Source organism: Magallana gigas, chromosome 6 (genome assembly GCF_963853765.1).
Source record: "Magallana gigas chromosome 6, xbMagGiga1.1, whole genome shotgun sequence".
NCBI lineage: Eukaryota > Metazoa > Mollusca > Bivalvia > Ostreida > Ostreidae > Magallana > Magallana gigas.
Window position 1 is genome coordinate 9,897,139 of NC_088858.1, and position 18,254 is coordinate 9,915,392.

At 34.2% G+C, this 18,254-nt stretch overlaps 2 protein-coding genes across 2 annotated transcripts in view; one reads left to right on the forward strand and one right to left on the reverse strand.

Annotated features, from left to right (window-relative positions):
• The window catches only part of LOC105345627 (ATP-dependent RNA helicase TDRD9), a 29,599-nt gene extending 20,091 nt beyond the window's left edge, over positions 1-9,508 (reverse strand). The window contains exons 1-22 of the mRNA XM_011453823.4: positions 9,278-9,508; positions 7,969-8,056; positions 7,531-7,713; positions 6,827-7,048; positions 6,308-6,430; positions 5,775-6,014; positions 5,439-5,542; positions 5,024-5,082; positions 4,877-4,931; positions 4,401-4,485; positions 4,013-4,070; positions 3,687-3,791; positions 3,372-3,469; positions 3,111-3,242; positions 2,593-2,755; positions 2,290-2,353; positions 2,062-2,125; positions 1,608-1,706; positions 1,174-1,293; positions 941-1,048; positions 714-817; positions 240-317 (exon numbers count right to left, since the gene is read on the reverse strand). Coding sequence (XP_011452125.3) covers positions 240-317; positions 714-817; positions 941-1,048; positions 1,174-1,293; positions 1,608-1,706; positions 2,062-2,125; positions 2,290-2,353; positions 2,593-2,755; positions 3,111-3,242; positions 3,372-3,469; positions 3,687-3,791; positions 4,013-4,070; positions 4,401-4,485; positions 4,877-4,931; positions 5,024-5,082; positions 5,439-5,542; positions 5,775-6,014; positions 6,308-6,430; positions 6,827-7,048; positions 7,531-7,713; positions 7,969-8,056; positions 9,278-9,459 — 2,534 coding nt within the window. The 5' untranslated portion in view covers positions 9,460-9,508. The remainder of the gene's footprint in view (positions 1-239; positions 318-713; positions 818-940; positions 1,049-1,173; positions 1,294-1,607; positions 1,707-2,061; positions 2,126-2,289; positions 2,354-2,592; positions 2,756-3,110; positions 3,243-3,371; positions 3,470-3,686; positions 3,792-4,012; positions 4,071-4,400; positions 4,486-4,876; positions 4,932-5,023; positions 5,083-5,438; positions 5,543-5,774; positions 6,015-6,307; positions 6,431-6,826; positions 7,049-7,530; positions 7,714-7,968; positions 8,057-9,277) is intronic.
• Positions 9,509-15,322: 5,814 nt separating this feature from the next.
• On the forward strand, positions 15,323-17,679 carry LOC109620899 (optic atrophy 3 protein homolog). Its single transcript, XM_034469954.2, has 2 exons — positions 15,323-15,501; positions 16,936-17,679. Exons 1-2 carry the CDS (start codon positions 15,369-15,371, stop codon positions 17,445-17,447), a joined length of 645 nt encoding a protein of 214 aa, XP_034325845.1. The 5' UTR covers positions 15,323-15,368; the 3' UTR covers positions 17,448-17,679.
• Positions 17,680-18,254: the final 575 nt, after the last annotated feature.

The window sequence follows — 18,254 nt, forward strand, 5'->3', positions numbered from 1 at the left end:
AAAAGCCAATACTCTAATCAACAAAACCAAAGATTAACATTTCTTTCATTAAATTCTCAAAATGATTTGACATCGAAGCACTCATCAGTAATTTTACGTGAAATCAGAGGCTTAATGAATTGATGTAAAGTCAACAGGTCAAACAGAGCCCTACCTCAGTTTGACTGCCATGTAAACATACCTCAGTTTGACTGCCATGTAAACACATACCTCAGTTTGACTGCCATGCTTACACCTACCTCAATTTAACTGCCATGTAAACACCTGGATGAACACGCCCCCTGTACTCTGGTTTCCACTGGAAGCTGACGTAGGCTCTACAAATATGTTAACAATTATGGAACTACATGCAGTAGTCAAGTAGTGTTAAAATCATGGCGAGCATTACTTCCTATGGGCCTTGAGAATTCTGTACAAGTGATTTTCAAAAACAGTTTACGAAATAAACACAAAATGGAATGCACAAACTGGCTGATGGACGATGACATGTTAAGATTTTTCAAAAAGATGAACAGTATATAGGATTGTTTTTGCACACCGTTGTCTTCCCCAATTCAAACATGTAAATGATTTTGTTCATCTTTCAATTTAACTAGCCGAAACAAAGTCATAAATTACCATTTTAATTGTGTTAAATTTGTCAACAGATAATGATGTAAAATAAAATGGAATATATGATACATATCTGTATCTCTTGAACAATGAATTTGTACCTTGTTTCCTCAAAAGAAGCCTCTGGATTAAACCCAACATTCCTGAACTGATCTTCCAACACTTGCTTGTAAAGCAACCCCTGATTGGCTGGTAAACCTTTCACCTAACAAACAATCTCTTAAATGTAAATGCATCTCAAAGTATCCTCATACAAAAAACCTACCACTGAATTTCAGATTAATATAGAAATTTCTTGTAGCCTTGTAATAGAACCCTGTAGTTTTACCATCACTGTGTTGAGTGGGTCATTCCCCGACATTTCTCTGAGGGCACTCTCCTCATCCACTGAGCCTTTTAGGAAGTAGTTGGGGTAGAAAGCACCACACATCACCAACTAAACAATGAATAAAATCATTGCATTGAAGAGTTCAGCAGCTTACATACATAGCATTACTATTAAAAGGATATATTTGTATACAGTATTCAATTTTATTTTCATGACCACAAAGAAAAGGGCACCTTGAGTAGAAGTCTCTCCTGGTCCTCAGAGAAATGATTCCTGTAATTAGGTCGGTGTCCTGGCCTGTTGATATTAAACTGACCCAGTCTCTGTTCCAATTCCTTAACAAGCTCCGCAATCTAAAGACAGACATTGTTCTCATGGCAATATGTGGAACATACAAATCATAGGCAATAACAGAGCAATATAACAATGCAGTGTATTGTGAGATCAGTTGTGCATTTGACTAATAGATTGGATTTATCTTAGTGTGGAGTGTAAGGGAAAATACACATAAACAAAGTTCAGAACTTGGAGGATATTAAAAGACATCCCTTCTAGTTTTTTCTAGAGACCAATAATGAAGTACCATTAAATATCACAAAACAAATGTATTACTGTTACAATGCGTTTTCTAGTAACAATTAAAATGCAAATGTAACATGTAACTTACCTCTCTGATTCTTCTCTGCTGTAGGAAATGTCTCTTACACCATTCCCTTTCTGATACCCCTCTTCTGAACTCTCCCATGTTTTTACGCGCCTCATATTCCTGTAACAAATTAATTGTGGTATATGGACATAATGTTAATTCATTAAAAATGGATCTAAATTTTTAGCTTTCACATTTTACAATTTCATGTAAATATCACGATAAAATAAAATATCAAAAGTTACAAAATATTCTAAACAAACAAGTAGATACTTTTTTTTCATTTAGAATTCAACTTATCTGCAGATAAGCTGTTTATTCTAGGTTATTGTATTTGGGCCATGTGTCCTAACCTGGGATCATCAAATGTAAGACAAGTCGTATGTCACACTATGCATTTGAAAAACTAGTTTGAAAAATTGATTCTCAGTGCCAGTGGGTGAATTCAACCCATGAAGTTTTAATCACACTGTACCTTGAAAGCATTCAGGATGGCCAAGCTATCACTCTGAGAACCTCGGGCCCAATCCAGTTTGTGTCTTTCAGTGAAACAAACAAAAAGATTAAAAAATTTACTGTCATTGATGACAAGAGTGATGATTACGATGCTCATCAAGATAATAGCCAACTGCAATGTTCGTTACAAATGAATATTTCATACTTTAGTCTGTAAACTCTATACATACATTTATATGTTACATACCTGTAAGACTCCAAGTGAGCTTTGTAAGGTTTTGAGAAGAGAGATTTCAAGGACATTGCAGCACCTATAAATGATTTTAAGTGCAGATCATTGTCATTCACTAAACATATACGTGTCTTCTTAATATATGTTTAGCTAAATATGTATGAAAGATTTCTTGAAAAGTTTTGTAAGATAATATATGTTTAGCTAAATATGTATGAAAGATTTCTTGAAAAGTTTTGTAAGATAATATATGTTTAGCTAAATATGTATGAAAGATTTCTTGAAAAGTTTTGTAAGATTTTAAACACATGAACTTACCAATAATGAGGCATTCTTCCAAGACCCCAAACACATGTCCGTAAATAAGTAACTTGCCGATCTTAATGTCCACAGGAAGGTCTGCAAGCACATGGCCGACAAAGGTCAGCTGACCGTCATGGCGGTTTCCCTCGCCTGTGGCTGGGGTGGACAGAGCACCCACCTAACCAAATACAACATCTAACTTTTATACAGATCACATCTAAATACATAAAGTATGGCTATCTGTATTAAAATCAACAACATTGTAATACTCAACAAAGTTTATTGTTATTTGATACAGACAGAATATCAGCATTTTTCTCTTGAGTCAGTAATGCCACATGAGAAAAATATTTTGTAGTGTATGTGAATAACCAACCAAAAAATCAGCAACCAGTACTTATTTGAGTCAATTTTGTAGATTTTTATACTGGTAACTCTTTCACTGCATTCACAATCAGAAACAATCACACTCTTTCAGCAACATGACAGTGTTTTATTAACACCGTTAGTGGATTCACACAGTGTACCCTTACCTCTTTCAACAACAAGATAGTTTTCTCAATGTCATCCAGATTCGGGGGCTCAAGAGCCAGGGCCAGCAGAGCTTTTGGTTCTCCCATGTTGAATACTTTGGTCTGTAGGACTAGCTTCTCCAATGGACAGCGCTACAGAAAATCACACCGTCAACTTTAATTCTCTTCACTTTAAATATGAAGAAATCAATCAAATATTTCACATCTTTAGCACTCAAAATGACTCGTGATTTTAAAGGAAATATTGCTTCAAGACATTACCTGCATTTCTGGAATGCCATAACTAGGTATGACAGTGTCGTAGAAGAGCCTTGTAACCATGCGGTAGACTCTTCCATTGGAAACACGACCAGCTCGACCTGTAATTTATATCAAGCATCAATTCACATCTGTCAAAGACATTTGCAATGGCAGCAAACACTGAAATCCAATTCCAGTGCTAAACTCATCGTTTGCTTCAATTACGATAAAAAAGATTTTATCAAATCATTTTTTTTCTGTCTCTTTTCATGCTCCAGTAGGTTTTGTGTAAATGAAATATGAATTAGAGATCAGTGCATATATACTGGTACATACCTTTCCTCTGGATACAGTTGGCTTTGGAGGCCCACTCTACATGGAGACTGGTGTAGTTTGTGTCTGGGTCACTGATCAAGTTCTTTGTCAGACAGAAGTCAATTACTGCAAATACATGTATAAACATTCTCTACAGTTATAGCAGCTAATTCAAAAAAAAAGAAGTTAAACACAACAAATATAAATATTCTCAACATTTAAAGCTGCTAATGCCAATAAAAAAGAAGTTAATCATTACAAATTTAAACATTCTCTACTGTTATTTAACATCAGTGCAAAGGCGGAAGGGAGATACGCATCAGAATTTAAACCATAAAGAAGCTTACCATATCTGATATCAGGGACTGTAATGGAGCTCTCAGCAATGTTTGTGGAGAGGATGACCTGTAAGGGAATGAAACCCGACAGTAAGTACACAGAAATACACACCAATAGACAAGGTAATGGTCAACATGATAAATGCATGTTATGACAAAATAAGAATACAAGTCTTACAGGATATCATCAACACTGATGCACGTGTACTTTAAAACTTGATTTTAATGTAATTGTAATATTCAAAGCTATCTGCTACACAAAAAAGGTCCAGTCAAATAAATATAAGTTTACTGATAGTGGAATTGTTGGACCCTTCTGTCATTACCACAAAGGTCCAACATATAGATTTGTAAAAACTGCATTACGAAGTAACAGGACACCATAAGAAATCCAGACCTTTCTCTGTCCATTTTCTGGAATGTCAAAGACTCTGCTCTGTTCTTCAACAGTGATTGTGGAATGCAATGGTATAATCTTCAGACTAAAATAGAATTACCATAAATGTACTGCACAAATACATAAAAAGTAAATGGAATAAAGACAAATGTACCGGGTAGATCAAAAATCCCCATTAAATCACAATCAAAATCTCTGAAATCAACTGATTAGGTAACCTTAAGCATTGGTTTTTTTTTAAAACTGTTAACTATTTATTTAAATAAAATTTATTTCAAATAAATTTAAATATTTCAATCTTATTAAAATATCTTTTTTAAAAGTTAATTCAAAGATACTTGTACATATTATTCCAATTATCTATAATTATCAATATGCATTGAAACATAACAAAATCATTAATATGCACATTCAGAATGTGGGGTTCATATGGTGAATGGGACCAGAGACGAAAAGTTTACAACAAGTTTACTCACTTGTTTCTCTCTAGCCGCACTAAATGGTCATGCATATCATCGATTTCCACCATACCTGTAAAGATACAGCAAATCAAAAATATATAACACAGACTTCATTCAATATGCCTCAATGAACTGTATGTATTCTTTGTGTCAACTGCTCACCTGGTAGGAACACCAAGACAGTTCCCCGATACTTTGCATAGTTTCTCTCTTCAAACCTCCTATAGCAAAAAATGAATGAACGCGTTAACCAAGAACCAAGTTTATCAATTACTTTATTTGTTGTGCAGTAAAACTTGGTTATAGTGAACACACTTATAATGAATTGACACTTACAACAAAGTGATTTTCATTTCCCGTGACTTTATTAACATGTTGTAAAACTTGACTGATATAACAAATTAAGCTTATAACAAAGCAAAATCACCCATCCCTGGCACTTTGTTCTTAGCGTGTTTTACTGTACTTATTTTGTAACCATGAAATGCAAAACTCAGGTGTAAATAATAGATATAGAATAAATTGGATCCAGAGACTGGAGAGTGTAGGAAATAGATCTGAAGTTACATGTATATACCCTTGGACCATGACCTCCATTTTGTCAAATTCTTCTATCAATCTTGCGGCCAATGCATATGCCTCTTTAGATATGGTGGGATCAAAAGATTCCATAGCTGGGACCTGTCCATATAACAAGAGTTAAAGTGTAAGGTTTGACAGTATGTGGCTATTTATTGGTTTAAATTTTCAAACCAAAAACACTTTCTGATGATGCAACTCTAAACTTAAACAAAAGTTAGTAATTCTTTATAAGACAAGATAAACGAGTAATAGGCCTGTCAAAGTAGTTAATACAAAAGCAAAATTCAACTTTTCCATGACAAAACTAGATTGACCCTACAGAACTTTGTACCTGACCCAACTCCTTAATGTCCTCCACATAATATTCTGACACTGTATGTGGGGCTTCATCCACTGTTACAACAGGGGCAGGCTCTAGGCGATCCCGGACAGGCAGGGCAAAATACTGAGCAAACAAGTCACAGTCGAATGTGGCGGACATCAGCACCACCTTAACGTGTCTCGAGTTGGTTCTCAGGAGTTTCCTGACGATGAGTAGTGAGAAATCTGTGTCCTGATCCCGTTCATGAACCTGAAATAAGACCAGTTCAGGGGAAATTACACAACACGTTTTTATTCTTTTCACTTAATCATAACTAAATCAAAATTGATGTAAAGTCTGCTAAAGACTGATAAATATATTTTAGTCTTAAAATTTATAAATGAATCACAGAAGTGAAGAGATTGTTAAATACTTCAGGTACTATATTACACACCGCCTTATGTGCTAACCAGCACGATAAGGACCAAGTAAATAAGTACTATAATACACATCATAATTTCTAGATTGATAATTGAAATTTAAACAGTATATAGTGAGCTTACCTCATCCAGTATCACATGGGTATATTCCAGCATGTTTTTCTTGCTGACCAATTTCCTCAGCAGGACTCCTGTAGTTACAAACAGAATACGAGTGTCCTCTGAGGCTTGCTTGTCCATTCCCACCTGTAACAGATACATGTAAAAGAAATAAAATCACATGTCAAATTTACATGTATCTTAAACTTAATTTATTGCTAGTACATTCACATCACTGAGTCTTCTAATAAGTTTCTTAGATTCAACAAGGGCAGTGCTTAAGATCAGAAATCTTATATCAAACCCTATTAATTAATAATATGTCTATCATACTGATATCCATATTAGGCTATCAAAATATCATCCAAATTTACTTTTACTAAAAGAATATAAGAAATACTTGGTATTTCCCAACAAAAAAATACTAAATCTGTAATTGAGACTACAAATACTGCAAGTGATATTCAATAAATTATTCTGTTTTATCAACGAGATCACACTCTGAGAAAGCTTCCACAGAAAATGTGTACAGTTATATATAACCTGATAGCCACAGAGGGTTCCTATCTGCCACCTTCTCTCTGAACACACTCTTCTCGCTATACTCATGGCAGCAATCCTGCGTGGCTGGGTTACTATGATGTTGCAGTAACGTCCCATTTTGGCATAGTGGTCCAAGATGTACTGAGGTACCTGAGTTGTCTTTCCTGATCCTGTTGCTCCTTGAACAATAGTCACTTGATTACTCTCAATTGTGCCAATTACCTACAAATTAAGAAAATAACTTAATTAAAGAGACCTCAGTAATTGACAATATATTTTTGAACTCACATACCCCTCCCAACCCCCCAATCCCAACCCCCCCCCCCCCAAGAAAAAAAAAATTTAAGAATTTTGCTTCCATGAAATTCAAAATTTTTCTGCTTAGTACTTGCAATATCATCATTGCCCAAGTTTCTTATCTTAAAATGTACCTCTGAATTTATATAAAATCAGTTTTAATAATTATTTAAGTTCATGAATTTTCTTGTATAACTCATGTCCAGGAATTGTGAATATTCACATCTTCTCCTTGTAATTCTATATTTAAACATATTATCACAAACATGTATAAAAAATATTATATTTCTATTTTTAATTTAAATTAGCTTATGCAATGAAAATATCTCAACAAAAAATTTTCTTTGTTATCTATAACAACCTTTAACTCTTTAAAAGTCTTCTGTTACAATATAAACTTGGCGTACCTCATCTTTATGTTCTGCGATCGGCAAACTTCCCTCATAGTGGTGTTCAAAATCGTAGTTTTTGTACACGTCCATGGCGTTGGAGGGAACAAGGTCATGGGGGATTGCCACGGTAGATGTGGCGATGCTGTCCAGGTCCAGATGTTCCAGATCATTGGTGACGGTTGTGGTTCTGTTAGATTGCTGCAAGAACAAGTCTACAGCTATGATCCAAATGATAATGAACAGCCAATGCAGTACTTATGTATAAATCAGAACTTCCTCAACATTTCTTTACATTCATCACTGATTTGATTTTTTTTTTTGGTCTAAAAGAAGTATGAAGCCATATTTATATTGGTGAATGAATCAATTACACTGATTTCCACAAATGGCATATGATATATACAAAGGTTATGATGTAAATATTTTTAGATACTTCACGTGAGTTATATTTACATGTGGATGAGTGTATCCCATCAGCTCTTCCTCTTCTTTTTTCCTGTAGACTTCTGCATAATCTGTCTGAGATAAAGCTGGTGTCCTACTGTAAAAGACGAAAGACACAGGTGAGCAAACTCTCCCACACGACATAATAATGATTCACATTATAAAATTAAATGGCTGAGTTTCCACAAAAATACTTTGAATAAAGAGGCTAACTCCTAGACAGATTATCAAATAAAGAATTCCTGAAATATATGCTCATCTATAAATATGACCTTAACTGTCTTTATTAATTACAGAATTTAATTGCAGTCTACATAATCTGTGCATACTTTGCTTGAGAACAGTAACATTTGTGTGATTTTCAACAATAAATTGATTTAATGCAAAATGTAGGTGGTTAAACTGTCAAAATTATTAAAATGGATCTAGAAAATCTACGTTGGGTTGAAATTTCAAAAGTATCTGCAACAACTGGAATTCAATGAAATGGTAACACAGTCTTATATATGATTCAAATAAGATATTTCTGAGGTGTTACGAGCAGATCCACTAATTTGTCCCCAAGGAGGGGGTGGGGTCTAAAGGATAATATCTTTTTGCAAGGAAGTGGGCTCTGAGCCCTATTTTTAGTAATTCTATGATGTGAAATTAATGAGCAGTCTTTGAATTTTCCAGAGAGGGGGTCCAAAACATCCCAGCAACCTCTAGATCAACATGTGATTTAAATAATTGATTACTTCAGTGTGCAAACCGATAGACAAAATCCATAAAAAATTTTTACTGTTTAATGAAACACAAATATTGGTAGACTAACTTGTCTATCAAACAAATGCATCCTAGCTGTCATCAACTCAGAAAATGTTTTAGTAACTCTTTATCTTTTCAAATACATCAATAAGAAGTACATATAAAAAAGCTAAAAATTACACATTTAAGAAAAATGTAAAACAAAATAGCTAAAACAAGCTACTCTGAATATCTATATAAATAAAGCTATACATGGCTAAATCAAGGAATTGTACATGTTCTAGACCTGCTCATATGATTTGAATTATAGAATAACCATCACAAGGCAATGTGTGGGTCTTTGAGCTGGGCATCCTGTAGCTTGTTCATAGTTATTTTACCCTGAATAAAACTTACAGTAACAGTAAATATTTGTTTTAGGTTTTGGTCATAGTCTCACTTGGGAGATTGGTCCTAACCTGTTGATATCGTTGTTAAATATTAATATTGGCTCCTGCGTTTATAAAATGCCAAACCAAGGGTACACACTTTTTCTCTATAAAAAATTCGTACACGTATTATGTACATATACCGTTGTAGATGGAAGGCATCCTCAGTTTCTGCAACACGTGGCCTTTGTGTTTCGATGTCAAAATATCTGCCCTGTGTCACACTTCGTGGTACAGTTTTTAAAGAACTCTGTACCGACTTCTTACCAATCTTAAACCAATCGTCAATCGCATCTAATCCCAACTCTGGCGTCAGGTCTGTCATATTTTCAACTTTCCATTCGACAGTTTCCCGCAGTTTGTAAACTTACTTTTAAAACCTATTCCGGACAAACTCCGAAAAAGTAAATCCTATTTTCACTGAATTACAAGCTCCCACATTCATCACATTACACGATTATGAATACTAAACAGCATCACCTGTTAGCTAGAAATTCGGATGAAAGCCATAATTGAACGCCACATGACTTGTTTAAATAAGGGTTCAAAAAATAAATGTATAACAAGCCCATAGCCAACAGCCACTGTACAGGCACGTAGCATTAGGGGGGGCCAGGGGGGGGGCCTGCCCCCCCCCCCCCCCCCCACTATTTCTCGCAGCAACGAATTTTTTAAAATTTACATATAAAAAATTGAATTACCATGGAGTTGGTCCCCCCACTTTTTTTTGAGGATGTAAAGAATTGATATGAAAATAAGGAAATTAGGATTGAAATGAAGTTATATACTACCCCCCCCCCCCCCCCCCCCCGGATTAGGGGATTTTGAAGATTTTGGGAAAGTGTTATTTGGCTTTTTTTTTTTTTTTTTTTTTTTGGCTTGTCAACATTTTTTGGATGAGTCTGGCCCACCCACTTTCAAAAACGATGCTACGTGCCTGCTGTAGTAAAGTTTATTCTATGCCATGGGATAAACTTTACCACATAAACTCTGTCACATAATTAATCTATGTTAGCTGTCATAATAGATTTAGATACAATTCAAAATATTATGTAATACAACATATGAATTCATTTTCGAGTTGTTTTAAATAGTGAGTAATGAAGGGACCTTGGTCTACACGATCTGATATTAAGTTTTATTTTTTTATATTTCACGTAAACAGTTACCATGCATGATTTACTTGTGCACTTTGAATGATTTATCAAAAGAACCTGGGGGAATAAGCCGAGGCATAAGCCCACAAGTGGCCACAACCCTATCACTAGTATGTTTCAAATGACAATCGCGCATTTAGTATAATATGTCTATTAACTTCAAATACGAGGGTTGTTAGAAAAAAGTTCGCGGATTTTTTGAAAAATATCAGACCCTCAGTACATATAATTGGCTTGGGGTAAAATGCTGACGATGGACCCTCCACTTTGGAGGGTCCATAGTGGAGGGGGTGGAGCTTGGTATGTCAGTCTTAATTCAGAGTCCGTTTGATCTGTCATTCCAATTAAGTTATCAGCAACAAAATGGGGCACATTGTTTTATTTATATGACTTTTAAACACAAGCACATAAAACTTCTCTCCCCTAATTGACGATGACAAATGGTGGCACTTTCATTTTGGTGCTGGTTTTATTGTTCATTAGTTCTACACAAGATGTATATACCCGGTAGTAAAAATATTACAGTTGCATTATTGCTGAAATGGACAAAATTTTTAAAATTTATAACAGCTTATGAATTTTATTCTACAAAAGTGTAAGTCTTGTAAAAATAATTAATTTATTTTATATTACATTTCCTTTAAATGTCCCTATGTTCTGAAGATAATTGTGCTGAAATGTCTAAATGCACTATGACATGGCGAGACATTTCAAACACCGGACATTGTCTCCGACAACAATCCGCATTGTTAATACATATTTTGCAACGAAGCTGACACTCTTGGTGACTTGGAATTCGGACTCGGATATTTCCGATAATCATACTGTTTGAGAACAAGATCATTGGGTGGTTTTCTAAAATTTTCTGTGAATAATTGTCCACATCCATAGCATTTTTTTTACTATTAATAAATTAACATTTGTTACTCGGGGAAAAAAGATAAATCTCTCCCAACGTTGAGGTGAGTGAACTTCCTGTTCACAGTCTCACTGGACTCAGAATAATTGTTACACAAACATAGAGTAATTTATGTATCCTGATAAAGTTTATTTGAAGTTGCTAAATTCATTAAATGTAAGGACCTCCCTCTCCTTTTTTTTTCAATTTCTAATAAACAACCCATATGTTTTAGCTATTAGGTGCATGATGAAATTGGAATGACAGATCAAACAGATTCTAAATTAAGATTGACACACAAAGCTTCACCCCCTCCACTATGGACCCTCCAAAGTGGAGGGTCCATCGTCAGCATTTTACCCCAAGCCCATATAATTATATGTAGAGGGTCTGATTTTTTAAAAATATTTGTTTTAGGTAATTTAGGGAAATAAATGTATAAATTAGATTAGAAATATGTCATAAAAGGATGATTTAATTTTAAAAAATAATAATAATAAAGTCCCGGGGGTCTATAATCTGGGGGGGGGGGGGATGGATGGGTCGATCCTGTCCTCAAGCACCTGTGGATGTAAATGGACACCTCGGAGCACCGGGCCGTCATTTAATTTTGTGTGCACGCAGAAAAATCTCCGATGGAGAACAAAAGGTTCTTTGATGCTGCTATTTTTATAGGACAAAGGTTTACAATTGGAACCACAATTGGAATTGAAAGTTTGAAAACGGAAATACTGATATCTTGAGCTTTTGCAGCATCCCGACCCCCCATACAGCCCGGATCTTGCACCTATGGATTTCGCTTTACTTCCTTATCTGAAGTCGAAACTGCGTGGGCAGAGATTTTCGGACCTAAATGATCTATGATATGACACAAAAGACTTCATACAAAAATTTGACAAATAATGGTGTGAACATGCGTTTTATAAATGGGTCAATGGCATTAAAAGTGTGTGAACTAAAAGGTGTTTACTTTGAAAAAGAGTGACAGGTTCAAATTGCCTATCAGTAGTTTGACGTCACATGACGTCGTGGAAATATGAAATGGTGCTCCGTAAATCCAATTCATGCAAAATAAAAATCGCTGTATCGTTTGAAAGCAACTTGAAAATCATATGAATTTTTGCACATTTATTTTAAATTGGTAGTAATTTAGTAAGACATACGTAATCCTACAAAGTACATAGTAATTTTGCTGCAAATCACTTTGTTCGCGAACTTTTCTAACAACCCTCGTATTTTTATTCCTGTGCTTACATATCTCCAGAGAATTTTCATGTGCGTGTACATAGAATAAAGAATTCCAATATTTTGTACCCCCTCATCAAAGTAACATGTTTATTTTAAAAAATAATACTAAAGACAACTTATTTAGCAGTTAACTAAAAAACTATAAAATGATAAGTACATGTATATGTGCTTAATTCATAATAACGCAATTTTTATTATCTTTACGTCAAATGAGTTTTTCGAATTTAAACAAAGACATAAAAAAATTTTACAACACGATTCAATGGAATCGAACACTTGCTTCGACAGAATCACATTTTGTATCTCATTTAAATAACAAATTCAATTTAGTATTGCGCAATTAAACATAATTCGGTCTTGGGCATTTGATGATCATCTTGAAAATTGAAGGAAGAAAACTTGCTTTTTACCATAGAGTGCGTCTTGGTACCATTTTTTTTGAAAATTGAAAAAGATAGATATTTACATGTTTTATCAGTATACGCGTTCTTTAAAAAAAAAAACCGGCATGATGACCCACTCTATAAAACACTATAGTCTGAACATCCGATTTCATTACCATTTTGTTGCTCAATTAGCATATACATATTTTGATGTCTTAATATCATTCGAATTTGAAGTCAGTTTTTGAAGATTTTGGCATTACTGAATGCAAATGATTACATATGCTTAATAAATGTAACAAAAGTAATATTTGTAAGAAAAAAAGTTGTGGGTTTTTCAAATGAACTTAAGTGGGTTTATGCCTCGATCGGCTTATTCCCAGTTAAAAGAGAGATACAGAGTTAAATGTAAGCAAAGGTCGAGTCTTATATACAAATAATGGAAAGCAAAGAATTACCATTTCTTCTACAAAATGACTCTTTTCAACAAGATAAACTGATTCAATGTGCTCATATAGATAATATCATTAACAAAAGAGAGCAACATGGGATTGAAACTTATATATACCAATAGAGCACATAAACAATAGCAAGATTTGGTCTTTGTTTACAAAACAGTGAATTTCAAACTCTGTATCTTGCTTGAGACCAAATATCTAACTTTCAAATTTTGACGAGGCATAACAAATATCAATATTGACCACTCCAATCATTAAAATGGAAAATAAAATTTAAAATTTTATGCTCAAATTGTGTCTAGGTCCCTTCAAAGATTACTCGATAAATAATCCATATATACATGTATATGCATTTTGTGGGCAACAATTGATTACTTAAAAGAATATTTCAAAAGAAACAATAGTTCTGAGACTCCCACGAAATCAAAGGCACTTGGGACATGGGATCCTCCCCCCTCTTCAGTTGTTTTGAGAATTCAGGCACTTAGCATCTTTTTGGAAAGTAATGAGGAGGGAGAGATCCATCCAAAAAACTTAAACTTCAATTTCACTGTTAATTTCTTTCTTTTTACTTCAATTTTTGACATGCTCTAAAAAAGTGGGGGCCAACTCCATGTAAATTCATTTTTTAGCTCACCCGAGCCGAAGTGAGCTCTCCTGATCAAGATTAGTCCGTTATCTGTCGTCGTTGTCGTCGTCGTTGCTGTTGTCGTTAACTTATCACATTTCATCTTCCTATCCAGAACCACTGGGCTGATTTCAATCAAACTTGCCCCAAAGCATCACTGGGTGATGGGAATTCAAGTTTGTTCAAATGAAGGGCCACGTGCACGCTCTCTTAGAAGGGGAGATAATTTAGAAATATTGACAATTTATAAGAATTTTTCAAAAATATTCTCATAAACCCTTTGGCCAAAAACAAAAACAAAAAACTCAAATTTGTATGGAAACTTTCTTAACTAGGTAGTTTAGATTTTTCGATTATTTCATGATCCACGGGGTTGGGTGAGGCCACACTGGGGGAATGAAGTTTTACTTAAGAATATATAGAGAAAATCTTTTTAAATCTTCTGACAAAAAACGATTTGGCCAGAATATCTCAAACTTGTGTGGAAGCATCCAATTCTTAGGTCAAGTGAAGATTCAAGTTTGTTCAAATCATGGTCCCCGGGGATTGGATGGGGCCATAATTGGGGGATGAAGTTTTACATAGAATACATATATATGCAGAAAAATCTTTGAAAATCTTCTCAAAAACCATTGACCAGAAAAGCTCAAATTTTTGTAAAAGCATCCTTAGGTAGTGTAGGTTTAAGTTTGTTCAAATTATGATGTCCAGGGATTGGGTAAGACCAAATTGGGTTAATGAAGTTTTACATAAAAATATATACAGTAGAGAAAAATTGTTTAAAATCTTCTTCTCAAAAACAATTTGGTCAGAAAATCTTAAATATATGTGGAAGCACCCTCATGTAGACCTATTGATTCAAGTTAGTTCAAATCATAATCCCAGGGGTAGGGTGGGGCAATGGGGGTGTCAAATTTATACATAGGAAGATATAGAAAATATTTTAAGATCTTCTGGGAAAGCATTCAACCAAAAAGCTGAAACTTGTTTGTAAGCATAGGTTGTGCAGATTAAAGTTTGATCAAACCATTTTTCCCTGGAGAAAATTTGGGCCCCCAAAGGTAGATTTTAAAATCAGTATTAATGCAAACGAATATGGAAAAATCTTCTTACAAATACTAACAACATTTTATTCGTCTCTACAAACTTTTTAAATATCGCGTTTTAAAAATAGTTCGTAGAGACGAACATGGCGAATGGGCTACATTATCGATGAAATATCATCAGTGCACATTGGAAAAGTTTAACAAGAAAAAAGTGTGTTAAAACTCATATGTTTTTAATTCTGAAAACAACCGAAGGGGGGGGGGGGGGGGTCCATGCCGTGCCTGTTATTGAACTGAGAAAACAATTCGTATGCATTTGGCACTTGGCGGGAAAATGTCAGTCTTCGAAACATTATACGTACAACTCTATTAGGATTGCGTGATACTAAAACTCGAATTTCCTCATAAGAGTCACAATGCCTTTCCCTCTTATTAAACTCGTATATTTATTTGTAAAACAAGTCAGTAAACCGCTGGCAACCAGGGTGACGGGATATATGAAAGAAAAGCCTTTCATTAGGAGCTATATTATGATTCCATTAGCACAAGGTAATTTATTTTCAATCATTAAGACATTAACTATTATACTATGAACAGGACTTGATGAAGACTATGCCAGTAATCTGATCTAAAACACTGTAAAACGAAGGGACTCGTTAAAAGTAATTGTTTTACAGTGACTCTCACTGTAAATAAATCCGAATGTTTATATGATAAATTTATGTCCTGACTTTGATTTAATAATTCGTTAAAAACATTGTGCTCACAAGTGCATGATGTCACTGTTAAACATTGTATAAAGCGAAGTTTATCCTTTAAAGAAATTCTCTTAGCTAGTCTGTTTACTCAATTAGCTGTTACTTAATAATGCTTAATTATATTTTATCAGCTTAACAAACGATTGTTAATTCATATCCAACTTACTTATGTTCTTTTTTCTGTAGCCAGTGGTCAAAATAAGCCAAGCTTGGGTCGTTGTTAAATATTTATTAATACAGAATAAACTTGGACAAACAATCCTAACGTTTAAGTATATTGCTATTCAGTACGTATAACGTTCTGATCCATTCAAGGGCAAGGAGGAGAGTGCCAGTCCGGTATAAGATTTTAGCGGGGAAGGGTGCATGCAGAGTTAGTCATGTGACCCTATTGTCCAGTCTTGTCATTGTCCACGTTACAGATTTTAAACTCTCATACAGAATCACTCATTCTTAACACATATACCAATAAAACATGCTAGTGCTGTAATTTAATATACAAATTATATAACTGGTTACATATTCTCCCTCTTCATTGAAATGGGTTAAGACATTTAAGGAAATTAAACTCAAATGCATTGTGCATGAAGAGGAAATATGATTAACACCATATGATTTGACACTAAAACAAAACAACATAATTTCAACATGATAATAGAATATAGCAAAACAACAATGAAATTTCAAATCCTGCATAATTAAGCCAAAAACATCATGTCACCAAATGATTCAGCTGCCTCAGTCAGTCTAATCAAAAACACAGAATACAAGATCAAAATAACGATTAACCACCCTGAACACACCAGAATCTCCTAAGGAAGATAACTTTCTCCTCAGATATAGTAAATCGCACAACAACACTAATATTACAGTTTTACAACTAATATCGGAGCGGGACCAACAACACATGAAATGGGTGATAATCATCATATCATGATACACAAATGCAAATTGGAGACCCTTAAAATTAAGAAAACAAGGGCAATAAAAACTAAGAGTCATTCACATCAAATAGTTCAGAAAATAACGGAGATAAAGTTTAAAATCAGGAAAATAGTTGTTTTTTGGTTTTGTTTTTTTTATATTGGTATTTTTTTTCACTACCCTGAACGTAAAATATAAGTGACTGAATTTATAAAACCTAGCTTTTCTTTATAATGATTTCATTTATTTTGACTTATTAAAAATGATTTTTGTTAGCTAATAAGCATATGAATTTTTTCAGCATACCACAGATCTGAAGCCAATTTGAAGCTGATGCTGCTGTACAACCAGAAAGGCCACAAAGTGAAAGTAAATCCCCTGAGTGAGGAGGCGGCCGTGAATCTAGCCTCAGACATGATGAATGATATTTTCATATTTAGCATTGCTTTTGTTGTGCTATACCAGGAATATGTCAGAAGTGCCAAAAGCAGTGCAGCTGAGAAACTACAAAGAGAGAACGAGATCTTGAGTATAAACAATCAGTTGGATGACTTGGTCCTGATAACAGAGAGACATGACGCTCAGCTACGAGAGGCCGACAGAGAGAGGCACCACCTTCTGACCTTGGTCAGTGACCTTCAGACATGGTCCTCATCCTGCACAAAATTGATTTCCGAGAAGCAGGAGTCTCACCTGAGAGAGGTATTCCGGCGAATCAAAAACCTACAAGCTATCCAACTGACTGTGCACTCTAAAAACTCCAAAGTTGATCACATAAACATTGCTATGGACAGAAAAGATAAATCCAATTGAAAAGTCGCTTAGGTTTTTTTTTTAAATTTTGAATCATTCATAATCAAAGATTTTCTTATCCACAGGATATCTAGAATTTTACTCTGATACGTGTTTATCAAGTCACTAAAAAATATTTGTATTACTGATTGTGTGACTTTTGAATGTCAAAATGTATTCTTGCTATGCAGTATGTGATGAACAGTTTTGAAAACGTTGTGATGTTTTTTATAGCTTTATTAGGGTAACATACCGTATATGTTTGTTTAATATGTAAATATTCAAGTACATGTACATATGTATTAAATGTGTGTGTCTGTGTCTAGATTCGATCTACCGGTATTTCTATGTGGAAATTTGTTTCTTCATCAAGTAGATATCAAAAATAAATGCTTCTAAGAGTGTCATATTGCTTTTAAATTAATGTGTTCATAAAGACTTGGCTTGGTCATATTGCCTTTAGCAGGCATTTTTGTTCATAAAGACTTGGCTTGGTCATATTGCCTTTAGCAGGCATTTTTATATGGAAGATACTAAATACTGCAATCAAAATTGAATAATATGTAACACATTTGTATGTTTCTTTACACACCATTGACTTAGGATAGACAGAAATTATTACATAATGAATATGTAAAATTGTAAAAAAACAAATGATACATTTAAGAATAAAAGACCTTTAAGGGATGGTGGAAAACATACAGAGTACATGTAGTTGGATAATCATGCAGTGACCTTAGTTGAGCAAGAATGAAACAATGTTATTTTCAAACAAAGTATTGCTTCTGGCACACACAACATGTCTTTAGATAATAATTATTTTATTAC